This window comes from Haliotis rufescens, unplaced genomic scaffold (assembly GCF_023055435.1).
Source record: "Haliotis rufescens isolate VD_foot unplaced genomic scaffold, xgHalRufe1.0.p SCAF_7, whole genome shotgun sequence".
Classification (NCBI taxonomy): domain Eukaryota; kingdom Metazoa; phylum Mollusca; class Gastropoda; order Lepetellida; family Haliotidae; genus Haliotis; species Haliotis rufescens.
In genome coordinates this window covers 24,069,603-24,096,456 of record NW_025964361.1, presented here as the reverse complement: position 1 = coordinate 24,096,456, position 26,854 = coordinate 24,069,603, and the positions used below count along the sequence as shown (strand labels likewise).

The following is a 26,854-nucleotide window of genomic DNA, read 5'->3' as shown; positions in this document are numbered from 1 at the left end:
CCCGTGAATACATACAACCGCTATGCGATGTCTATTTTAAGAAGGTTTATTAAATGAGTTTGTTTATGATTGATAGCCCCCTGGACTTAAAACTAGATTGGCCCATGTCCATGACTGACTATATCATGTATGTTTCAGATTCCACAAACCAACAAAAGAAAAGTTGTTGACCCAAGACTACTACAAGCGCTACGCTGAAGACCAGGAATATGACAACATCTCACTACACCGCGGCCTGGACGAGGACAGCCCCAATCTACGCAATAGTAAGCAGGGAAGCATTCTATCAAGGCTGAGCAACTGGAAGGCCATCACACCTGGGCCAGACAAGCGAAGCCTGCTTGATCAAGACAGTCCTGAGGATGAGATTGAGATGGAAGGGATTGTGTAGGTGAAGCGGGTCCCAGACACACAAGATCATATGTTTAATACATACTTGTAGTAGCTTAACATTGTTTGTATTATGCTTTACTGTTAGGATAAGAAGAAGAATTGTTTGTTTGGTCAGATTAAGTTTTATTTTAATTTTGCTCGTCCACTAAAACTTTCCTATAGACTTGCCATTCTACCTGATGCTCAAAGTGGTAGTCCACAAGGAAATGTCACTTGTCTTTCCTGAATTTTTCTTGTCTCGGACTAGCGGACCGGTGTTAATTTAAACTCTGTTGGTTGAGCCTGGAAAAAGCAAGTTGTGACTTATGAATGTCTTGTTAGCTGTTTATTCTGAAATATGTTTTAAGAGGGCTTTGAATGTCATCCCCCAAAAGAGGAAGTGTCTACAATATTTTATTGAGCTTGTTGTGCTCACCAGCAAATGTATCTGTGATCATGTTGTTATTTGTCAGTTTGTGATTTCTTAGAACCACATAACTCAAACTCCTCTGTTTTCCTTTGAAAGTGCCATGGTGTTTAATTGGGCTGACTCCATAGGATTGCAGAGGGATTCCTTAAACAGGAGACTTTAAAAATATAATTTATACAAATCCAGTTCTGCCTAGAAATTCTTGTGTTCTTAACAAACATTATGGTATAATGTCTTGAAGTTTCATTCCCAATTTGAGATGTACATTAGATTGAACAAATGTTGAGATGGACGTTTCGTTTGGACCCCAATGTGATGTCACGCTATCCTGATCTCTGGAGAACATAATAGTGTATATTATCATTATTTTCATTAGCTGTTAATAAACTGATATGATCACTGTTACTTTTGCCTTGAGTATTGCAACCATCTTATGATCCAAGTCTGACGGTTTTGTAAGTTGGCCACAAATCCACTGTCGATATGCAGAAGCCATTTTGGACACCTGATCCCCGTTTAGGCCCACCTTCATGACAACATTCCGGTCAAGACACAAATCCTACCAGAAACAGAGGAAGTAAAATGAAAACAAACAATTATTTTCAAATGACTGCATTATGTATTTAGTACTTATACACATATAATAAGTATATTTTAGTAATGTTATTGACTATAAAGGTTACAAATGAACATATATCTCCACTGCATAAAATACAATACAGATGCTATATAATTTGTGATAGTTTATGGAAGTCAAAACTCAAACTAGATTTCTTGACCATGTTTTATCTCGTTCATATCGGGTAACAAAGAAATCCAGTATGCTACTCTGTGGTTGTAAAATATTCTACATATTTGATGAATTTTGCAGACTGGTCAGTTGCAAGTTTGCATAATGATAAACACAAGGAAGTCATTGTTTTTACAACTTATGTTTCAATTATCCTACTCAATTTCTGGATGTTCCCATTATTCCGTTATGGATCTAAATGTGACTGACTGCTTTGAGATGTTGCCTTACAAATAGTATTTGATATTACCATAGAAGTAGTTTTGTACTGGTATGATACATATGTCAGTATCCTTATCCAGGGTATGTTGAAAGAGGAACATTATGATAACCAGAGAATAGACCTTAGTAGACATATATTTTAGTTGTATTTTTTATTTGTGTATAACCTGTTAAATGGAGTTGCTTTCCTCACAACAAATCATACATCATAGTATAAGTTTATTACTTTTCCTATATGCCTTGTCTACTACTGGTCTGCAAGTAGTTGTCTACTACCCTGTACAGTATATATCTTATTTTTCCTAACTTGCAACCAGTTTCGACTTGTTTTTACCGTTCAAAGAAATAACAAACAAAAAATCAAAATCTGTTTTTTAACTGTCTTGATATCAGTTGACTTTATAACTGATCAGATTCAATACTTTAAATATTTTAATCCAATACTTCATTTACATGTAATGTTTTGTGGATTTTAAACCAAAAGAATAAAATGACCTGAACCTGTATACAATGCCAGGGTAAATTGTGATAGGTATTTCTGAACAAACATGGTCAGGACGTTTTCATAGGCAAAAGCTGATGGTGAGATTAATGTGTTTATGTTTAAAGTTATGACACCTATCAGATGTACTTGAAGCAAGTCCTGTTGACATTACTAGGAACAGTTTTGGGTATATTTGTTTATAGTATGTTCAACTGATATGTTTTATTAGTTGTATCATCACAAGGAATTTATTTTGTGTGTCCTTGACCCTGACATTCACACATGACTTTATTTGTGGGAAGTATGTGCCTTTTGAAGAAGGATGTTTGGGGATTTCAGACATTTTGTTACACCAATTCATGTTAATGATTTCATAATTAGTTTGAGCATAATTGATGTAGAGCTGAGCATAAAACTGATAATATATCAATGTTTTACACCACCCAGTGCTATGTCAACTGTATGTTTTTTCAAAATATATTTTACATTATAGATTAATATGCCATGTGTTAAAGTTTCTTGTATTTTCAGTGTGATATTTTTTACTCAGTAAGATGTTTCCATTTTTTGTCAGGATAAAAATCAAGATAATTTTTCTAATAATGTGACATTGAAAATCTGACAAAACCCATCTGTTGGTGGTCTGTTTGGGTTTTTTAAATAGTAATACAGATGTGTCATGTTTACTGTGTTTCTTTGTGCTGGATGCATTGATAAAGGAAAAAATGTGTTATGATTCCAACATTCTAATTGTCTCCAGAAGCACTTTATAAACACATCACCAGTCACTTAGAAATACTTTTTCCAAGAAGTCATTTAATTGTTGATTGGACCTGTTTAGACATAATATCTCATAAATGCTGCATGTATTGATGACTACGAATTTGACACTTTCAAGATGTCCTTCACAACGGCCTGTATTTTCTTGCCAAATATATGTTACAGAAAGATTAGCACTCATTGAGATATTGTGACAACTCTGAACATGTTTACAAGGTTATCCCCTGTTCTTCAAGGCCTGTGGAGATTTGTATTCCATTTCTGCCAGTCTTAGTCGTGTAATATTTGTGATTGAGTGAACACTCTTGACTAATCTGGCATTGGTTTCGACTCAAACTGGCACCAATTCTTTAAAAAGGCATCATTTGGGACCAGTACCCTCTATACTGGCATCATTTGGGACAAGTACTCTCTATACTGGCATCATTTGGGACCAGTACTCTCTATACTGGTATCATTTGGGACCAGTACTCTCTATACTGGCATCATTTGGGATCAGTACTCTCTATACTGGCATCATTTGGGATCAGTACTCTCTATACTGGCATCATTTGGGACCAGTACTCTCTATACTGGCATCATTTGGGACCAGTACTCTCTATACTGGCATCATTTGGCACCACAGCTTTGTCTGAGGTGGCATCCTAAATGTGCTGGTTTGATAAGAGCATGAGATACAAAGAAATTCAGCTTACCTGTCACAAGTAAATGAATTATTTCGGGGTAATGACTCATAGGAGTAGTAGGAAATAAAGTAGAGTCAAAATTGACATTATCAGTTGGTGACATCATGAAAAAGAGATGGTGTCTACATATTGCTATTGACAATGAAGCAATGTGGTGCCATGTTGTTTAATTTGAGTATTTGGCGCTGTGAATTGCCTTATATCAAAATGTGCAAATATATCAAAGTTATTACACTGTTTGAAACCTAATGGCAACTGTATGAGATCAAGTCCAACAAATATTAGGATATTGCAGCCAGAAGCTAAATCCATCTCCAGTTTTGAGAGAGTTCACTCTAGCGCAAGAAGCTCATGTCAGTGAATGTTCCCTAAGTCCTTCATTGTTTTTTATACATATTTGTAGATTCCTGTATTCCACATCCGTATACATGTCTATACTGTTGTGTTTTATTCACATTGCGTGGCTACAGTAGAGTTTTGGTCACTTGAGTGTTTTCAGTCCAAGCTAATTTTGATTCAGATCATTCAAGACCCAAATGTGATATCTGTATGAAATGTATCAATTTAACAGCCAATAACGTTCCAACCATGTAATATTCTGGGTATTTTGCTTGAGACGAGACAATACTTTATCAGTCTGCATTTTATCAAGACATGCAATATGTTTAGGTAAAACTTGACTATGATGACTTTTCACAACATCCAAGTCCAGTGAATGTGTGCATATATATGTTTATGACATCTAGAAACAGGAGTCACTTTGTACATAAAGTCAGAAATTCTCACAGGTTTTATGGGAGTTCCAGCTCCCACTGATAATGTCACTCAGCACATAGTCATTCAAATACTGATATTTGATTCTGATGTTTGGCGGTGATGTTTGACATATACGTTTGACACTGATATGTCATTTTACTATTTCAACCAGTATATATGTCAACAAGGTACAATGATAAGGAAGAGAATTTATGGATATCAACTTCTTTATTAATATGAGGAACACCACATTTCGGAGTATATACTTACTCTTTCATCAGGTGAATAAATCAGGACTGATATTTCCTGAATATTGATATTGACCAAAGCAGATAAGGAAAATGTTTTCATTGTGGTTTTATGTAAAATTATACTCAGTAACACAACTAATTTTGATATTCCTTTTGTCACTATTTACTGAATTTAACCATTTCTTGTCAAATGTGTACGTTTGTAGTGTCCTTTATGATTTAGCTGTGTTGTCGTCAGTAACGTATGTTGCTACAGTGTTGTCATGGTAACCAGATTTGATATATTTTTTATATCACATGACCTTGATTAAAATATTTTACAGACATGCTCTGCTTACTATGTACCATTGTAAAAATGATGAATTGATAAATAATTATACTGCATTTGTTCTTTATTGATATTATTGATTAAGCTACCATTGTGTTGCTGATGTCTGAATTATTTGTCATATGTTCAGTGGTGAGCTATTACCTGTTAGTGACGTCTCCATAGTCAACAGCACACACAAAGTCGCAGTCAATGGCACAGGTCCTAGATATGTTTTACTTTAGTGAAACACAAGCATGGTATGATGCCTACAGCCAAGGGTCATAATCAGGGTGAAGAAGTGAAACCATGGTCAGTGGATCCTGTCGTGGCTAAGGGACTCAACTCTGCACAACTAATTGTGATTCCTTTCAATTTTGCGAGGATTGTAGTGTAGCCTGTTGGTAAGAGCAGCTGAAACGTCAAACATATTTCTGCCAAAAATGCAAGACTACGAACATTTCAAACAAAATGTAGTCCACAATTCGAAGACCTTTCTGCACTCACTGTAAAATATCTATTGTCCACATCAGGTGTTTACAAAGGCTTTTGGATTGATTGAGTCTCTTTCTGTCACTCAATTTTCAGCTCCAGAGAAGTGTCATCCATTGAGGAAATGCACTGGATGCAGATTGAGCTGTATTACAGGAACCAGTGTTTAAGGTGCTCATTCTGAAGTCCCAGATTCAGTTCCCCATTTGATCCATTTCTATGTCCTGTCATTACATCGTTGATATTTTCCTGAAAGCTCACGAAATTATTTGTGAGGACCATCCATACCCTGTTCGGAGTATGCAAAGATTATCATGTTTCCAGTATCTGAAGCAGTTTCTCAGTTTCGGTGGTGTGAGATTTCGGCTCAAGTTCATGGTCCTTGTCATCATCAGTAAACGCAGTGTCCCTGATGATCTTGAGGGACTTGTCCGTCTCCTCTACCCAATCGCATGAGTTAGAATAGGTCCTTAGCCCTCCATTTCTGTTCATGCTAAGCGACTCAGATGGATCAGGTATTCAGGCTCAGTGACCTGGTTTAATGTGTAACACCGTATCCCTGTATCCTGACAGTGTGGTACACTGCTTGTGATCACAACCACTGTTGTTTTTTCTGGTCTAGACGACTATATACAGGAAGATGCGATAAATATTGGTGAATGTGAATCATTCACACAGTCACCTTGATCACCTTGCTACTTGACCATGTACCATCCAGTCCAATGACTTTATGCACTCAATTTACATTCCTTGGCTTCCTCTTTGGCAGCCTCTATAAAGACAGTACCCTCTCAGCCTCCCCAAGAAGACTGTCCACCTCCTCCGTCCTAGCTGCCCCACCAGCCAGTTGACCACCATCTCCCACACTGACCGATCATCTGCACATTTCAAGGTCAACCAACAAATCGCCAGACCAGTCGCCAATACCTTTTCGTCCTGGAATATAGGCCATGAATATATAAAATATTAGTGCCCATTCACTCAAGGTCAATGTAAAATATGAACTTAATCACATTGTTCGTGTGTCTATTGGTGTAAGGTTATGCCTGCCCAGAACCGAACAGAATGCTATGTTATGACTGCTTTCGCATTCACTACGGATGAATAACATAATAATATAATAATAATAATTCCTTGAACACAGATCCACGTATGTTGTTGAAAGACGGCATTACCACTGAAAATGCCTTGTCTCGTAGTGTATCCTTGGTTGTATCCACAACGTCAGCAAGCTCTCTAGTCAACGACCAGCTACCGTCGTACTCCTGCAACGCAACCACCCTGCTCGCTTTTGCTACAACTGAAGAAAACTATTTTGTACACGCTTAAATGACTACAAAAGCCAAATTGGATAGAAAGGCACTCACGTTCATTGCTAGTCAAACAAACACACACTGGAAACATTTGGTACAGATCTGATGATATTCACATCTCGTCATGTGTGATACATGTTTGACTAACTTTTACTGATGGGCATTTAATGTATATTTTGATAAACAGCTTGTTAAACCTCAACAAAGATACTGAAACTGATCCTCCAAGGAAGGCATAAGCATGAATTGTTTGTTGGATCAGATTGTAATTTGTAACACATTAGAAGATCATGATTTCTTTTCAAATAATCGCAAACAATTTTCTAAAATGTCACCATTGGCCGTAGCTTATGCCGATCACTACACATCCCATGTTTAATAATCGTGAAGTTATTTCTTTCACTCTATTGGTAGGATCAGTGGGCTAGCCACGTGGTAGAAACGTTGGCTCATCATGCCGAAGACCTGGTTCGAATCTCATAATGTCCGATGATCATTCCTGATGTCCACCCGTGATATGTCTACAGCAATGCTAAAGAACTGTCAGCGTCAACTCACTCACTCTGACCACAAATGTACCTGTACAAGGTCTGTCCGCCCCTTCTTCATGGGCGCTGTCGCCGAGTGTGACATCGTCCACTCCACATATACTTCTATTCTCAACATCTTCTTCCATACTCTTTGTCCTGGGTGATGGGAACATCCAGGAAAAGCAGGAACATCGTGGAAGACACCTGTGGGGTTTGGTTCTTGGCCTTGCGGAGCTACTTGAATATGTGGATTGGTGACCATAAACCGCCAGGTCGTCTCTGTTGCTGACACAAACCGGATCCTTGTGTCGGGAGAACTTCACATTAAGTTTGAGTTCCTGGGATAATGTACGCCTTTTCCTGACAATGAAATGCACAGTGAATGCAACATTGTATTTTACAGGTGGATGCTCAACGATCTGGAACCATATTCCAGGGTTTTGTTTCGGAGCCATGATTCTTTTATCGGGAACTCTTAATAAGTCGGTACATGCGGATTAATTTTTTAATTCAATACATTAAACACAGTCTGATGTTGGTGGAAAGCCCTCCGCAAACACCCGACGTATCCCAACTTGTCAAAGTGCAAATCTGTTCAGTTACAAGAACTTGTTTGTAGTGAGTCAGTGAGTTAGGTTCAGCACCTATTACGGCCTGTCAACTTGATTTGGGAGCAAAGCAAGAAGTGATGCAGGTGGTTGACGTTTACCACTTTTCTGTAACCTACGAGCATAGGTATGGTGCTGAAAAGCCAGGGTTTTCGGGATTCTAACTCACGATCATAGGTGTCTAGCACGCCCAAAGGGACGCTTTTGGCAACTGGACACATGCATCCTTTTATGGCTATGGAAAACTATTCGAGTTTCTCAGATTGATTCATTAATAATTCTCAGTTAATTGAGACAATCGAGTTTGCATTTTGAAAAATAAACGTTGTTCCTACTCCAAAATATAATTAAGAAGAAACCCTAGAGGGTTATATCCAAAGAATAAGCAAACAAAAAGACAATATGAGAGTAATGGCCCTTTTTAACCTAATTTTAACTTGTAATTTCTGTTACGAGATACAGTAACAAGTAACAAGTTCAGCTTGTCGTTTTTACACAGTTCGGAAAGTTGATATTGCTATACCATGATTACCTATATTTGTTAAACCAAATGTCTGAACAAGAAAAAGCCGTTGGTGAAATGATTTTTCGGCTTCCCATGGAGGTCTTGATCGCTGAACTTTCGATGTATCCTTTAACAGTCTAACTTTATTAGAACAGAGTGAGTGATCATCAGTGTGTGAGTATGGCTTTATGCCGTTTGTAGCAATACTACAGCAGTATTACTGCGGGGGACACCAGAAATGGGTTTCACACATTCTACACATGTGGGGAATCGAACCTGGGAATTCGGCGTGACGAGTGAACGCTTTCACCACTAGGCCACTGCAGCGCCCCATATCGGGTCAGAATGATGAATCTTTACCGATATCATCGGTACCGACCGGGCTGGAGACACTTTTTTTCGGTCAGTACTTCAAGTCATACAAGATTTTCTCAAGAACTTACGTGGACATCCTGTATGTCCCGCGAACAATTTTGATTTTGTGTGGTAAAACTTGAGGAAAAATGTTTTCCCCTAGTATTAAATTGGACAACTGTTGTTCCATGCCGCTGTGCAAGTGCTTATCTTTTACGTGTTTTACGAGAAGACCAATAATTCTCTGATCACAGTACTATTCATTGGTGAAAAGGTGCATACCGCCATTTTGGTTTAGGGATTTTTCGGTTGAATATTTGCCATTTTGGTAATAGTCTTTCTGTCTTGACCTCTTGATTTAATTTCTCATTCTTCTCGGTAGCCATGGCAACAAGCGGTACGTCTGTCCTGACCGGCTCATATATTCTCTCATTCGTCTTTGTATCAATGCCAACGAACGACGTGTAGTTTGAAATGATGTTACCAGCCATACTCGCAACGATTATCTCCCTTCTCTTGTTGGCACCATAGTCTGGAACATTATTTCAATTGAATTGTATTTTCATTTCCAATATTAGGACTTTTTCGCCTTATTGTTAGAGGTAATCAAAAGAATAATTCGCTTATTGGTATATACGCGCCATAATATCTAAAGCAAGAAGTCACCAGCAAGCAATGATGCTTTGGGAGCTCCTGAAAATACCATACGGCTTTTTCGTCTATTGTTGGAGGTAATTAAAAGAATAATTCGCTTATTGGAGACTATAAACGCCATAATATCTAAAGCAAGAAGTCACTAGCAAGCAATGATGGTTTTGGGGCTCCTGAAAATACCATACGGTATTAAACTGCTTTTCGAAATAATTGTGCTGTTATAAACCAAATCTCTTTCGAAGGTTCTTCCCAAATTTACACCGATAGAAGAAGAGCTCGCTACATGCATATTGAATTGGCATGTATTAAAGTGTTAAAGCCTACATCCTCATGTATTAAAGTGTTTAAAGCCTACATCCTCATGTATTAAAGTGTTAAAGCCTACATCCTCATGTATTAAAGTGTTAAAGCCTACATCCTCATGTATTAAAGTGTTAAAGCCTACATCCTCATGTATTAAAGTGTTTAAAGCCTACATCCCCATCCCAAGGCGGATTTGTCCTTGTACGGGCAGAGTGTACCATTCAAGTATCATGAACGGGTCACATCTAGAATTTGACTCCATAATCACCGGATCCTTACAACTCTTTATTGTAAATTGCTGCTGCTTAAACCTCCGAGCCCACGATAAATCCATTACCTCTCTCTTGATCATCCAGATCGTCGACAATGGTTTTCATGGCCCGCATGTGGACGAAGTACCCGGACGTCATCACAGCGTCGCCCATGACGTCAAACGTCATTGTGTGGGTGAACGTATTTCCGCCAACTCTACCTGACATCGTGGCTTTCCCAACGGTTGAAGTGTCAGGCCGCATCTGTAAACAAAGCTGTTGTATGTCATACTATAAACACATTGGGTAGCTTACATTGAAACTGAGAATGGGATATAAGACAGAGAGTCTGTAACAATTGCTTTGACGACCATCATTTTACAGATAACAGAGAATATCAATACGTAAAGAAAAGATGTTTTCCAGGTCTTAAACTTTTCATTCTTAAGAGTTTAAAGAACTTCCATCTGTACCTGCACACTCTACAATGTATTATTGTAAGAAGTTACGCTTAAAATTCTGACCACCTACAAAACGTTTAAAACAATAATCCGTAAAACAAGTGATTATTAAAATGCCCATTGACAACACAAAGGTATGCATTGACATCCAACCCGTTAAGATCCGGGTTGGATAAGGTCTTCAGCAACCTATGCTTGTCGTAAAAGGCGACTAACGGGATTGTCTTGTGAGGCTCGATGACTTGGTTGATGCATGTCATCGTATCCGAATTGCGTAGATCGATGCTCATGATGTTAATCACTGGATTGTCTGGACCAGACTCGATTATTTACAGACCGCCGTCATATAGCTGGAATATTGCTGAGTGCGGCGTAAAAGAACAAACAAACAAAGAATAGCCATCCAAAGGTTACCCGATGTATTACCTAGCATATTTATAGCCCTACCTCGCCCGTTAAGAAGCCATAGAAGGTGCACCTCTGGCCCTGGAATATGTCGGGCATGTCTTGGGGTAGTCTATGAGTCACTGCCAGGCCAGCCGGAAGGTGGAAGTCGATGACCAGGTCCGTCACAGCGGGCTGCATTGCATGTCTGAGTAGCTTCATGACCTGTGGACACAGTAAACACAGGTAGCCAGATTGGCGTCGACATTGGTAGCTGATATCACAGAAGCACATAACACAAAGGTCGTATCAAAGTTTGACTGAAGACGGGTCCCATGGGATTTGAAACATTTTTTAACAAATCCAAAAACTGATATTGATATTGTTCTGCAGACACATTAAGATAAAATGCCTTTTCTTTTATATCCCTAAGGAGAGATTACAGCAGATAAACTAAAGGAAAGTTTGAGGTGACATCCATGTGTTGGGTTTTGAATATTTTTAAGGGTATTTTACACAAAGACGCTGCTTATCTGTAGCTCTGAAGACATACATTGATATTTACTAACTTACAACAGTATGTTGAAGAAATGCATTTAACAGTTTCAGATACTTTATATACCTTTTCTTGCAGCTTGTCACTTCCTGTAACCAACTCCACCTGACCGCGTCCAGCCGTGGCCACATTCCTCACCAGCGGCAGCGACACCGCGTCCCCAATACCAACTGTGAACACCCTAGGACAGAATTGGAAAGTATACTGAAGGTTTAGATATTTAATTGCTTCTAGGCGTAGTACTCTATAATTTAACAAACACGTACGCTAGTTGTATGTAGGTACGGTCGCTTCGTGTAACGGTGAGTGAGTGAGTTGGGTTTAACACCGCTTTTAACATTATTCCAGTTATATCACGGCGTGTCAGCTTATTGTTGGATGAAAGCCCGAGCTCATGCAGGTCTCGGACGTTTACCACTTCAATGAACCCACGAGCACGGGTATGGTGCTGACAAACGTAGAAACATAATCGGGGCGAACCGGGATTTGAACCCACAATCTGGGGTGCCCAAGGGACGCAACTCTGCACAGCGAATCGCGGCGCCTCAGACGACTGGGCCACCCGTGCTCCCCTCGTGTAACGGAGCCAAGGACCGGAACTGAGTTCTTACTGCAATACCCCTCTATAAACACATCTATGTACTTGCCTGCTCTCCGGGGCATTCCTCCTCACGAGTGATACAATGTCAGCAATGTTGAAGACATCGCAATCAGTTAACAGAAACATCTGGAAAGTAACCACATGTATTCCTATCTTTATTAATGATGTCACTACCACCGATAAAGCATCAGTTACATGTATTTACAGCACATCACATCACTCCGGGGTCGTATAGGTCCCTGCCATGGTAATCTCATCGTACGAGGCTAAATGGATCGGGAGGTCAGGATTGGTGACTTGGAAGATTGCGTGGGTTTTGGTTATAATATCACTGACTGTTTTTTTTGTGGTCCACACTCGATCATATCCATGCCAACGTCAAGTAACTGGAATGTGGGTGCCGCGTTAAGCAATAACAAACAAACAAACATCAGTTGTCCCATCAAGGATCTTAGTCTTATTAAAGGCAGTTCTGTTAGCAAGATATATGCAGTGACGATTAACCTGTTCTAAAAGTGTTCAATTCTAAAATTTGAGGATACAATGCCTTTTCTATTTTGCATTCCTAAATTACACCAACCTCCGGAGTGATGCATTGTAGGATCCAACAATGTATTGCTCAACTGTTAACGGAAACTTGATATAAAGAAAGTTTGTGTGGACACTGTGGTTAGTATTTCGTGCCAGTCATGTATAATTATTGTCAGCGTTTTGCTTGACTAGGATAACGAAACTTGAGTTTTTAAGTAGTGAACATCATATCGATCTAAGTTAAGCCTGAAATGACGCTATCGTAGATGTCAGATCACACTGGAGTATTAGCAAGTCTTAGATGTGGTGTAGCCCCTATTCGTGTTATTCGGCGTTATGATGGGACTGTTTTATACGAAAGAGTATGTCTGTTTTGTAAAAATGTTGTTGAGGATGAATGTCATATCCCATTAAACTGTCCGTTATTTACTAGAGAAAGGTCACTGTTACGCAAACAAGTGATGAAGAATGTGATATGTTTTAACATTTTAATGACCTACTAAAGTTAAGTTATATATTATCCAACCTCGATGTTTGCCTTCTTACTGCCAAAACCTGCCATTTTATACTTTTAAAGCGAAAATCTTTGTATATAGCCGTTACCAACTTTATGTATCTATGTATAAGTTTTAACATGTCTTCCTGTACATTTACATTTAACTGATTGTATATATTACGAATATCTTAGTTTATTATACATTTATATAATAGTTATTCATAACTCCACATAGGAGTGGCTCAAATATTTATTGATATTTTTACTGTATACTCAATGTATTTTTATTTTTGAGGTGGGACAACCTGTCTGTCAGTCTGTCCGTCTATCATTTTGGTGAAACCCATGAACACGGTTATGGTGCTGAAAGACCAATGCTCATAATCTATCTTTCCAACCCACGGTTATAGGATCATGACACACCTAACTGACACAATTGTGCACAAGTAATTGCGGCGCCTGGCCACCCAACCTGTGATCAAACTCCTCGCTTTGCCATTCGACTTTGTTGTTTTCACGTGGTTTGAAGTGGCTTGCGTTTTTAAAAATACAATACATTTTAGAGGTGTGAAATGACGCGAAGAACCATAAAACTAAATTTGGTCTTCGTGGTAAAACTCGTCTAACTCAACAGAGACTAACAATAGCCACGTGCACAGTGCTAAAATCAGGGTTGTAACCATACATATGATCGTTTACGATTGTAATGAAAACTGACATTTGCCAAATATGAGATATAACCACAAAAGAGATTGTAATAGTACGATGTGAAAGCTATAAGATGACTCCATTGGAGGTTTATAATCCAAGGATACAGTGTGAGAAAAGCTATAGGATGACTCCATTGGTGGTCTATGGTACAAGGATACGGTATGAGGGAAGCTACAGGATGACTCCATTGGTGGTCTATGGTACAAGGATACGGTGTGAGGGAAGCTGCAGGATGACTCCATTGCAGGTTTATAATACAAGGATACGGCGTGAGGAGAGCTGTAGGATGACTCCATTGCAGGTTTATAATACAAGGATACGGTGTGAGGAAAGCTATAGGATGACTCCATTGCAGGTTTATAATACAAGGATACGGCGTGAGGAAAGCTGTAGGATGACTCCATTGCAGGTTTATAATACAAGGATACGGTGTGAGGGAAGCTATAGGATGAATCCATTGCAGCTTTATAATACAAGGATACGGTGTGAGGGAAGCTATAGGATGACTCCATTGCAGGTTTATAATACAAGGATACGGTCTGAGGGAAGCTATAGGATGACTCCATTGCAGCTTTATAATCCAAGGATACGGTGTGAGGGAAGCTATAGGATGACTCCATTGGAGGTTTATAATCCAAGGATACGGTGTGAGGGAAGCTATAGGATGACTCCATTTGAGGTTTATAATACAAGGATACGGTGTGAGGGAAGCTATAGGATGACTCCATTTGAGGTTTATAATACAAGGATACGGTGTGAGGGAAGCTATAGGATGACTCCATTTGAGGTTTATAATACAAGGATACGGTGTGAGGGAAGCTACAGGATGACTCCATTTGAGGTTTATAATACAAGGATACGGTGTGAGGGAAGCTACAGGATGACTCCATTGGAGGTTTATAATACAAGGATACGGTGTGAGGGAAGCTATAGGATGACTCCATTGCAGCTTTATAATACAAGGATACGGTGTGAGGGAAGCTATAGGATGACTCCATTGAAGGTTTATAATACAAGGATACGGCGTGAGGAGAGCTGTAGGATGACTCCATTGCAGGTTTATAATACAAGGATACGGTGTGAGGGAAGCTATAGGATGACTCCATTGGAGGTTTATAATACAAGGATACGGCGTGAGGAAAGCTGTAGGATGACTCCATTGCAGGTTTATAATACAAGGATACGGTGTGAGGGAAGCTACAGGATGACTCCATTGCAGGTTTATAATACAAGGATACGGTGTGAGAAAAGCTATAGGATGACTCTATTTGTGGTCTATGGTACAAGGATACGGTGTGAGGGAAGCTATAGGATGACTCCATTGGAGGTTTATAATACAAGGATACGGTGTGAGGGAAGCTATAGGATGAATCCATTGCAGCTTTATAATACAAGGATACGGTGTGAGGGAAGCTATAGGATGACTCCATTGCAGGTTTATAATACAAGGATACGGTCTGAGGGAAGCTATAGGATGACTCCATTGCAGGTTTATAATCCAAGGATACGGTGTGAGGGAAGCTATAGGATGACTCCATTGGAGGTTTATAATCCAAGGATACGGCGTGAGGGAAGCTATAGGATGACTCCATTTGAGGTTTATAATCCAAGGATACGGTGTGAGGGAAGCTGTAGGATGACTCCATTGCAGGTTTATAATACAAGGATACGGTGTGAGGGAAGCTATAGGATGACTCCATTGCAGGTTTATAATACAAGGATACGGTGTGAGGGAAGCTATAGGATGACTCCATTGAAGGTTTATAATCCAAGGATACGGTGTGAGGGAAGCTATAGGATGACTCCATTGAAGGTTTATAATACAAGGATACGGTGTGAGGGAAGCCGCAGGATGACTCCATTGCAGCTTTATAATACAAGGATACGGCGTGAGGAAAGCTGTAGGATGACTCCATTGCGGGTTTATAATACAAGGGTACCGTGTGAGGAAAGCTATAGGATGACTCCATTGCAGGTTTATAATACAAGGTTACGGTGTGAGAAAAGCTATAGGATGACTCCATTGGAGGTTCATAATACAAGGATACGGTGTGAGAAAAGCTGCAGGATGACTCCATTGGAGGTTTATAATACAAGGATACGGTGTGAGGGAAGCTATAGGATGACTCCATTGAAGGTTTATAATACAAGGATACGGTGTGAGGGAAGCCGCAGGATGACTCCATTGCAGCTTTATAATACAAGGATACGGCGTGAGGAAAGCTGTAGGATGACTCCATTGCAGGTTTATAATACAAGGGTACCGTGTGAGGAAAGCTATAGGATGACTCCATTGGTTGTCTATGGTACAAGGATACGGTGTGAGAAAAGCTATAGGATGACTCCATTGGAGGTTTATAATACAAGGATACGGTGTGAGGGAAGCTATAGGATGACTCCATTGGTTGTCTATGGTACAAGGATACGGTGTGAGGGAAGCTATAGGATGACTCCATTGGAGGTTTATAATACAAGGTTATGGTGGGTGTGAAACTATAGGATAACTCCATTATAGGTTTCAAGACGGCGCTGGTTACCTGGCGTGTATACCCCGGCTGGGGTTGCCTGCTGTACACTAGACTGAGGGGCTTCACCAGCTCTGTACCAACCATGTTAGCCGTCAGACTCGCTTGAAGCTCCATCGCCCTCTGTAGAGTTGACTGTCCATATCGTACACTCCTGGTGCACCAAGTACAGTGAGTCATTCAATGTACAATCTCTAACAGTCACGTAAAATTAATATCATTGTTTGCTTTGTGTTTCAGCAATATGTTCCAGCGATATGACGACGGTCTGGATTAATGTGTCTCATATACTGAGCGACGTGCAATCATCAAGTCCCCAAGTCTGACCACCCGATCCATTTAGTCGCTTCTACTGGTCGGTTCGGAGTCAGTATACTGTGTTTGAGTCGGGCATCCATGCTAAACTGCGGCATGGTATGTCAGTGAGCGAACACTATAAAACCGGCTTAAGCCAGGACTAGTGCAAACGGAAACAGACACACACCCACACACACCTATTTGTTTGTGTTATTGAAACGAGTTATGACGGCATTCATCTAAAGACATGTACAGCGCTTTGAAAGTAAAACAAAATTTTGGTGGCACTTTCTGTTTGATTCCAATACGTATACAAAAGGGCATCAAGTGATCTATGGTGGACACAGAAGATTAATGCACCTGCAAAAGGCATATAGCTCATACCAAAAACAGTATTATAAATTTCCACTCATCCATACGTTTAAATAAGAGTTCTATCCTCTGAGTGATCCATCATTATTGTCCACCATTCCTATGCCACTAAACCTTCGGTTTTAATTACCATGGCCCCGTTCTACAAAGAGGGATCCTAGCGCAACGGTCGTCGTAAGTCTATGTTAAAGTGTGGGAGTTAGATCGCCTCACTGCTAAAGTCCATAGCTAGGCACATTTACAAGTATACATTGCTACGAAGGTCAAAGAAATACATTCTCTTTCATTGATTTCTTAAGGCATTTCTTGGCTTTTTGTAAATTTTGTTTATTTTTTCCATGGGCACCTTCAACATGCCTGAATGGTATTCAACACCGATTGTTTCATTGCGCAGAACTTACTGGGGGAAGAGAGCATCACAGGAACTCCCAAAGCTGATGACGTTGAAGTAGCAGTCCACGGGAAGACTCTTCAGAAAGTACAGCAGGGTCTCTTGGGCGTTCAGGATAGGTTGCCCGTGCATACTAGCTGTATGTGTAAGTGAGTGAGTGTTTTACCACAACCACACTGAACCACTGAGATGGCACATGTGCTGTTTCATTAGATTTGACGTATTTTACTTGAACGTTACGAATCACACAAATGTGAGAAAATCTAAAAGATACCAAGGGATCATAGAAATAAATGTTCAAACAGCTCAATATGGTTTACCTGATACCATCTGCGTAGATGAAGATGAAGAGTGTTTAGTAAGATGGTTTACCTGATCGGTCGATGATGAAGATGGAGAGTGTTTAGTAAGATGGTTTACCTGATCGGTCGATGATGAAGATGGAGAGTGTTTAGTAAGATGGTTTACCTGATCGGTCGATGATGAAGGTGAAGAGTGTTTAGTAAGATGGTTTACCTGATCGGTCGATGATGAAGATGGAGAGTGTTTAGTAAGATGGTTTACATGATCGGTCGATGATGAAGATGGAGAGTGTTTAGTAAGATGGTTTACCTGATCGGTCGACGATGAAGATGGAGAGTGTTTAGTAAGGTGGTTTATCTGATCGGTCAATGATGAAGATGAAGAGTGTTTAGTAAGATGGTTTACCTGATCGGTCGATGATGAAGATGGAGAGTGTTAAGTAAGATGGTTTACATGATCGGTCGATGATGAAGATAGAGACTGTTTAGTAAGGTGGTTTACTTGATCGGTCGATGATGAAGATGAAGAGTGTATAGTAAGATGGTTTACCTGATCGGTCGATGATGAAGATGGAGAGTGTTTAGTAAGATGGTTTACCTGATCGGTCGATGATGAAGATGGAGAGTGTTTAGTAAGATGGTTTACCTGATCGGTCGATGATGAAGGTGAAGAGTGTTTAGTAAGATGGTTTACCTGATCGGTCGATGATGAAGATGGAGAGTGTTTAGTAAGATGGTTTACATGATCGGTCGATGATGAAGATGGAGAGTGTTTAGTAAGATGGTTTACCTGATCGGTCGACGATGAAGATGGAGAGTGTTTAGTAAGATGGTTTATCTGATCGGTCAATGATGAAGATGAAGAGTGTTTAGTAAGATGGTTTACCTGATCGGTCGATGATGAAGATGGAGAGTGTTAAGTAAGATGGTTTACATGATCGGTCGATGATGAAGATGGAGACTGTTTAGTAAGGTGGTTTACTTGATCGGTCGATGATGAAGATGAAGAGTGTATAGTAAGATGGTTTACCTGATCGGTCGATGATGAAGATGGAGAGTGTTTAGTAAGGTGGTTTACCTGATCGGTCGATGACGAAGATCAAGAGTGTTTTAAGATGGTTTACCTGATCGGTCGATGATGAAGATGAACTCCGACTTTACTTGTTCGGTACTGATGCTTAGATCCGGGTAGAAGGAGAGCATGAGGATATCCTTCTCAAACAGCGTGCCTAGACAGTCTGGGGGGATAAGTGACGACATTGGTCTACCTCAGATAGAGGGTGAGTGAGTTTGGAGTAACTGCGCCTTGAACTGTGTTTCATGTCGGCGTGTCAGCTTGACGTGGGAGGTGATGTAGCCCTTTGACATTTACCATTTTAGTGAAACCCACGAACAAGGTTATGGTGCTTACAAACCTAGGATCTTAATCAAAGCAAACCAGGATTCGCACCCATGATCATTGGATTTTGACACACATGCGTACCCCCGTACTCAGGGCGAGTTGAATATACCAGAAATGTGGAATGTTATCATTCTGTGCTGGTACAAGTTTCTAATTTCTGGGCGGTGATCTACCAATGGCAACTACCTGCGGTACCCTTCTCCAGCGTGGCTTGTGGTTTGTGGGTATCCTCGTACAATACGCTGAATGACAGACTGTGATTGGGTCTAAACTCTTCAGAAAGGCCAATCTGTGAAATAGAATTACAACTAAACTAACATGAATTTTGTGTTAGCTATTTAACATAAATGTTTCATGTTTTATGAGTATGGACAAAACAGACCAGTGATTGATATCATGAGCAACTATCCACGACGTCGGCTACGCTGACACGCATACAACCAAGCCACCGAGCCGGGCCACCCGATCCCTTATGTCCCACATGGTCACACTGCTTGCACACTGCTTGCACACTGCTCTGTAGATGCATGCACATGAGCCAGTGTGGAACGTTCACCTACCGTCATCGTGTTGCTGTCTTCAGCCATCAGTGTAGTGATAAACTTGTCAGTATTTTACCACACTCTAGAAATTCCATGTTTTGAACCAACTGACCCGTTGAAGTGTAGCTTGTATTGACAACTGTTTCTGGCGAACAGGTCAAACATAGTCTATTTGTCTTTACCTGTAGTAAGAACATGTTTGAACATTTTCACTCATTTATAAAGAGAGTGAGAAAATGTTATGCTATTTGGCAATTGGTATGGCGGCTATGGAGTGTAGCATGAGCTCCGACACACACTATCACTGTGCGATGACACACTATCGCTATATCGTTATAACAGTTACCCTGCCCCCAAGCACACACACGCGCGCGCACTCACGTCCCTCATGGGATCAGGCATGCCAGAATCCTATGATCGTCCTGTCAACACCATACACTTCGTTCAAACCTATATGCATCTTTACCTTGAGGATAACATCTAGGATTGTACCTGGAGGATAATATCTAGGATTGTACCTTGAGGATAATATCTAGGATTGTACCTTCAGGATGATATCTAGGATTGTACCTTCAGGATGATATCTAGGATTGTACCTTGAGGATTACATCTAGGATTGTACCTTCAGGATGATATCTAGGACTGTACCTTGAGGATAACATCTAGGACTGTACCTTCGGGATAATATCTAGGATTGTACCTTCAGGATATTATCTAGGATTGTACCTTCAGGATAATATCTAGGATTGTACCTTCAGGATAATATCTAGGATTGTACCTTCAGGATAATATCTAGGATTGTACCTTCAGGATAACATCTAGGATTGTACCTTCAGGATAACATCTAGGATTGTACCTTCAGGACAGTATCTAGGTTTGTACCTTCAGGATAATATCTGAGATTGTACCTTCAGGGTAATATCTGGGGTTGAGAACCGTGGGCAGACCAAACTTGAGGGACCCATCAGTCTCCTGGGCCAGCTCCGTGACGAAGAAAAACTGGAGTTTGGCGTCCGAGAGTTGGGGAAGATTACCCAGCTTACATCTGAAGATGTCACCTAGCTGTAGCATCATGTTCCTCCTCCATCAATACAGCAGTCATGCCTCTAGCCGTAGCTTCTTCGTAAGTTAATTCTGCCTGAGAGATATTTTACCAATTAGTTTGAAAAAACACATATTACAGTCTCTTTATCATTTTCCTTCGAAAAACGCGTTTAGAGAATAAGACGTGCCAATCAGTGGAACTGCTGTTTAATCAGCTAACTTGTAAAATGAAATAGGTACACCGTTATAGAATATAACGCATTGTACAACATATTGAAACCTAAGTGATTTTGCAAATCCAAAACGCCAATGCCAGAGAAGAATCAATGTAACACATATGCAGAAACAGTTTCCATAGGGCGTGATCGAAATTGTGATTGCATCTAGGAAAGGATCAGTGATGACCTCAGATGTTCGCGAAAGGGTGAGCATGTCCTGTTCTACCGGTAGCACCCGCCATTCGTATAATGTTCATTAGTAAGCAAGGAGCTGTGGAAACTCCATGTTAAGGTCTTTGTGTGGGATAGTACCATGGCGGTGTGCGACGTGTCATATTTAGTCAACTACTCAGGCCTATGAGGATGAAACTTTGATCGAAAAGCTTAGTTGTAATTAAAATTGTTCCAGAACAAGAAAAACGTACAAACTTACAATCTGGTTTATTGCATATACGACTTATCAGTGAGTGAGTGAGTATGGTTTTACGCCGCCTTTAGCAATATTCTAGCAATATCACGGCGAGGGACACCAGAAATGGGCTTCACACATTGTACCCATGTCGGGAATCGAACCCGGGTCTTCGACGTGACAAGCGAACGCTTTAACCTCTAGGCTACCCGACCGCCCAACGACTTATCATGTCGATAATAGAGTGACTACAATTAAGTAAAAAGTATATGAATGACATGTTGTGATAAGCAGCAGATTAACATTAACAACAACGGGTGGATAACAGGTAGCACGCAGATGATTGGCTGAAACCAGGTGTGCTGTAAGTATAACAAATAGCACACGGATTAAAAAGTTGTGACAAGCTGACTGGATATTAATTAAAAAGTCTTTTGCTTGATTAGATCTTCATCGGGAAACGAGGTATAATACCCTTGATCTCTATTGATCAAAGGTTTGTGACGGTGGATTTCTATAGCTTCTGAGATTTTTCTTTTAGTGAATTCCTCGAGGTTTGACTGTGCCAATGCCAATGGACAGGGAATTTTTGCTCGTGGTCTGAGAGGACTGATTTGCTATCTGCTGTGGCTGTTGAAACCTTATGTTGTTTGATGTGGGTATATGTGGGCGGGAGGTTTCACCAATGTACGAGTCACCACGGTCATAATTAATCTTATGGTTTAAATGTATTTATTCCATGATAATATACATGGCAAACAAGCTTTGTGGGCTTATTTGAATGCCTCTGGGGATAACATGGTTAGCTTCTCACATGCCATAGAGTCAAGGGATTCAATGATATAGTCAGTGTGTGCTGGAAAGAAATAGTAATGAATCAAATTATGGTAGTTTAAATCAGTCTGAAAACAAGAAGCACAGGTTGAAGAATTTTTATATTAGTTCGTTCAGATCATATCCGATCTTAACTCATAAACCGAGTTTATATCCATTCAGATAATAATACATGTTCTGTCTGATATTGTTATATAACGGGCAAGCACAATGGTTGTGGACAGAATCTTCACACTGCTGACAATAGAGGCATTCAGAGTGAGGCAATAGCTGTCGAGTAAACTCGTTCCAATTTAAATCGTTACACCCGAGCCTGAGGCGAGCATGTATGACTTGACAAAACCGTGTTCCATGGTTAACATCAAAGTCATCATCTCTAATTGTAGATTGTGTACCAATGATGTTAAACTAATAGATTTCCAGTGCAGATTCATAAATAGAGCTCTATATACCATAAAGGAATTACTGAAAATGAAGTTAATAGATGATGATATATGCTCATTTTGTGTCTCTGAATCGGAAAACGTATACCATGTGTATGTAGAAAGTGTTTTTGTAAAGAAATTTTGGTTAGAAATTGAAATGTACCTAAACTCGAAACTTGCATATAATATTCATATTACCATTCTGGATAAGTTATTTTGCTACAACAAAAACAACTACCTCTTCAACCACATAATTCTTCTTACAAAAAAATACATTCACCAGTCAAGCACTAAGAAAACTCCATTATGCTTTTCTTTTTTCATAAAAATATTGAAAGATGTATGTAAAATAGAAAAATTCATCGCAATGAAAAATAGTAGTATAAAGAGATTCGACAGAAAATGGAAGGAATTATCAGCCTACTTATTATAATTTCTCAGTCAATCAATATAATTATGTTATTTGATCATGTTTTAAGGTTCTATGAATTGCTACACGTATATACCTCATGTACCAATGTTACATTTATGTCTACTGAATTGAAATAAAAATATTTAAAAAAACACTGTTAACCCCCCCCCCCCCCAAACCCCTTTGTTCAAACTTTTGAAACAGTAGCTTCATCGACATGGGTGTATCATCGCTTGACACAATAATGATACTTTTCTTCTGTACCTGTACTTTTTCCTGAATTTCTGCCTTTATCTGCCTCCCGTCGATGTCGGCCTCAAACTTGTAGACAGCCCCGTTGTCCACCACAACGTACACAAAGACCACATCCAGAGCTGCAGATCTGGCATTGTGGTACGTGAGAGAGGCGTCAACGTTCGCCAGGAATCCGTGGATCGTCACCGACACGTCCACACTCTCCAGGGGAACTGGAACATAGTCGTGGACACGAACGAGAGAATGATATTAACTCAGCCACGTGACGACAACCTGCACACAGTCGAGTGTAGGCCTGGTACACCAGTTGCTGCGTGATGATCCATGTCATCGGGGTAAGATGACACGCAATCAGCTACGTCACCTGCCTCTCCACCCGCCCTTTTAAGTCGTCTATTACAACAAGCGGGACGGTGGAGTAGCCTCGTGATTAAAGAGTTTGCTCGCCGCGCCGAAAATCTGGGTTCGATTACCCAAATGGGTACAATGTGCAATTTTCTGGTTTTCAATGCTGTGATATTACTATAATATTGCTTAAGAGGAGTAAAACCATAATCACTCGCCCACCATTACGACGTGCAATTGGATGTGAGGTAAAATGGGGTTTTAACGTCGCGTCCAAGATTATTTCACTTACAAAGCGACGTGAATTGAATGCGTTTGTATGAGGCTGCTTGTACTAGTCCGAACAAATGCCGATTTTATGCTACTAGCCCAGTAAGATACCATTTCGCAGTTTAACATGAATACCCCATTCCTACACGTATACTGACACCGAGTCGACCAGTTCTTGTATTAGTCCCCTAATGCCGAGCGCCAGACAGGGTAACAAGAAGTACCATCTTTAAACATCTTTTGGTATGACGCTGCCGGGGATCGTACCCCGAACCATCCGCTCTCCAGGCGGACGCTTTACTACTAGATCCGGAGGCGGTCACGAGCTATTGGATAACTATATTGCAACTACAGTATATGATGACAGCATGTACAAAAGTGAGTCTCAAACAGTTACCGCAAACGCGATCGATGATCCACGGTGACACGCAGTAAGCCAAGTTGCCGGTCTGACCACCCGATCTTTTTAGTCTGGGGATCTATTTGCCCGCGGAAAACGCTGATAGTACGACATAATAAAACATGATTCATACATGTGTTATTATGATATGACGCATACAACTTCCGGGTATCTTTTGTTACATGTTTGTTGTTTACAGTCTCCTTAATCAAGGTACACGGCAGCCTGTAAATAATCGAGTACAGACCAGACAACCGTGACTGATGTCATGAGCATTGTCGTCGGAGCACGATGATACGATCAACCAAGTTACCGAGTCCGACCTCCCGATCCGTTACGACAAGCATAGATAACTGGGTAGCTGTCCTAACCCGGCAACCCCACTATATAATATACACTATTACGTCATTGTAGTGTTAGGCAATGACGTGAAACAATGGGATTGACAAACAACCTGCATACTTACTCACAACCCGCTCCTTCCCACCCACTATATAATATACACTATTACGTCATTGTAGTGTTAGGCAATGACATGAAACAATAGTATTTACATACAACCTTCATTCTTACCCACAACCCGCTCCTTCCCAGCCACAAGGCCGGCCAATACCATGGTTTCCCCTGATGTTCATTCAGACAGGTAGGGATATATTCTAACAGGAAGTCTATGCTAGGCTCGTCAGAAGTGTCTCCTATGTGAATATAACCTTTATCAGCATTCATATAGAAGCAGTATTGTGAACACAAACGCTAACAATGTTGAATACCAGTGCAATCGCCGCTAGTTCGTGAAAGCAGGCCCATTCAAAATACATAAATACAGCAGGGAAATGAACGGATAAGCTCACAGCTCCGCGTTATAAATGAACGTTCAGTTACCCGTGACGACGTTGAGACGCACACCACTTTGTTGAACGACGAATACCTTGGATACGTCCAACACCTTCAGTGAGTGAGTGGGTTTAACGAATATTCCTTCGGTCGACATTGATCTTGTTCTCTCTCCTTTCAATGTGAAGCAGGAAATGTGGGACAATATTGAACACACAATTGATTATCCCTATTTTCTGTTGAGATGTATATACCCGGTAAAGGAAGGGTCACTGACATTTACATTAAAACATGTGTATCCTACGAGGACATACATCAAATTACACTTTTATTTACAATATTTGTTTATCCTATTCGGAGCTGTTAATTTGAAACTTAATTAGTTTTATTTGTTTGTTGTTTAATGACACACGCAATATTCCAGCTATATGACTTCGGTCTGCAAATAATCGAGTCTGCACCAGACAATCCAGTGATTGACATCATGAGCATCGATCTACGCAGTTGGATACGATGACATGCATCAACCAACGATGACATGCATCAACCAAGTAATTCGTAATACCGAACGGATCATTGTTATAACCAGTAAATAAGTACGTGGGTATTGTGCAGTATACACTCTGTAATGTGACTATTCTGTTGAACGAGTGGCAGCTGGTTCCATGTGCAGGTGAGGTGAAATTCAGCAACGTTGTTCACGTCGACGAGGTGGATTGGTGGCCGTGCTCGGCAGGCTAGACTCCTCCAGGCTAGGCTTTTTTGTGGATTATTATACATTATATGTCGGTGTCTTCACGAAAGTTCAGGCTTGTCCCTGTTGAATGTCTTGAAACAGGACTCTCTCTGTCCTTGAATCTCGAATAGTGTTGGAAGCGGGGAAATCGGTGTTTTCAGATCGGTATCCGACCTACGCGGGGTTAGTGAATATTAAAGATGCAAGTCAGGTCGTTATAAGCTTCGAATCGTCAGGTACAGCCAACCTTTTGAAAAAGTCCGTACCGAAACTTCTCGAACGATCAAGACTGCCTTGTTTGTCAAGAATAACCAGGGGCGGTAACTCGCTGACGATCTCTGCCACTATAATCTGGCTATAAAAGCGCTTCAGTATTGTATTGCCACTGCAATAACTACAAATTAACGTACAACAATATCTGCTGCTACATAACAACGTATCTCAAAACATATCAAGTTAAAGAGGTTTCACTGCTTGAAGTTTTTATTTAATACACCGCCCAAAATATTTTAAGTAATGATCGTTCACTGTTTGAAAATGTCCCAGGACATTTCGAATTAAAGACGTTTAAAATGCATATTTCTATTTCATATGTGAAGTGCTATTGACGTAAAAAAGTGAGATTTAGATTATGCAAGAATCTGTTTTGTAATGGATTGTTTTAACAACCTTGATTCCATAACATGCCTCCCCTTCGTAGAGAAGGAACAGTCATTTGGGGCTTGACAAATTAATCTCTGATTTAACCCACGCCCTGACGATAATGTGTTGTTTGTCTTTCCGAAACTTCCGTGTAATGTCAAACCTGCTTTCAAGGTTTCCCTCCTTATTGCAAACTGATATAGTAACTATTAATTATATTTACTCAATAACAGCTCTCTTTGTGTGTTGTAGGAAAATAGACAGAAACGGCTGATTACATATTTCGCAAACCTCATTCAATATCCATTTGACGCTGGATTGAGATCAAGGAGGGTGAGTCGACGTGTTGCTAGGGGTGGCAGGTCAGAAAA

The 26,854-nt window shown here is 40.2% G+C and overlaps 2 protein-coding genes across 8 annotated transcripts in view; one reads left to right on the top strand and one right to left on the bottom strand.

The window, feature by feature from the left end:
• Positions 1 to 5,155, top strand: part of LOC124137467 (copper-transporting ATPase 1-like) — a 51,528-nt gene extending 46,373 nt beyond the window's left edge. For all 7 annotated transcript variants that reach the window (XM_046503774.2, XM_046503772.2, XM_046503775.2 and 4 more), the window contains one exon: positions 139 to 5,155. In XM_046503774.2, the coding sequence (XP_046359730.2) occupies positions 139 to 391 (253 nt within the window). In that variant the 3' untranslated portion in view covers positions 392 to 5,155. The remainder of the gene's footprint in view (positions 1 to 138) is intronic.
• On the bottom strand, positions 4,923 to 24,938 carry LOC124137502 (von Willebrand factor A domain-containing protein 5A-like). Its single transcript, XM_048388133.1, has 15 exons — positions 24,845 to 24,938; positions 23,195 to 23,468; positions 20,542 to 20,740; positions 19,304 to 19,406; positions 18,840 to 18,953; positions 17,424 to 17,550; positions 16,366 to 16,507; positions 12,137 to 12,216; positions 11,556 to 11,670; positions 10,997 to 11,158; positions 10,175 to 10,352; positions 9,163 to 9,412; positions 7,463 to 7,773; positions 6,746 to 6,870; positions 4,923 to 6,506 (listed from the first exon to the last, which is right to left on the bottom strand). Exons 1-15 carry the CDS (start codon positions 24,885 to 24,887, stop codon positions 6,312 to 6,314), a joined length of 2,418 nt encoding a protein of 805 aa, XP_048244090.1. The 5' UTR covers positions 24,888 to 24,938; the 3' UTR covers positions 4,923 to 6,311.
• Positions 24,939 to 26,854: the final 1,916 nt, after the last annotated feature.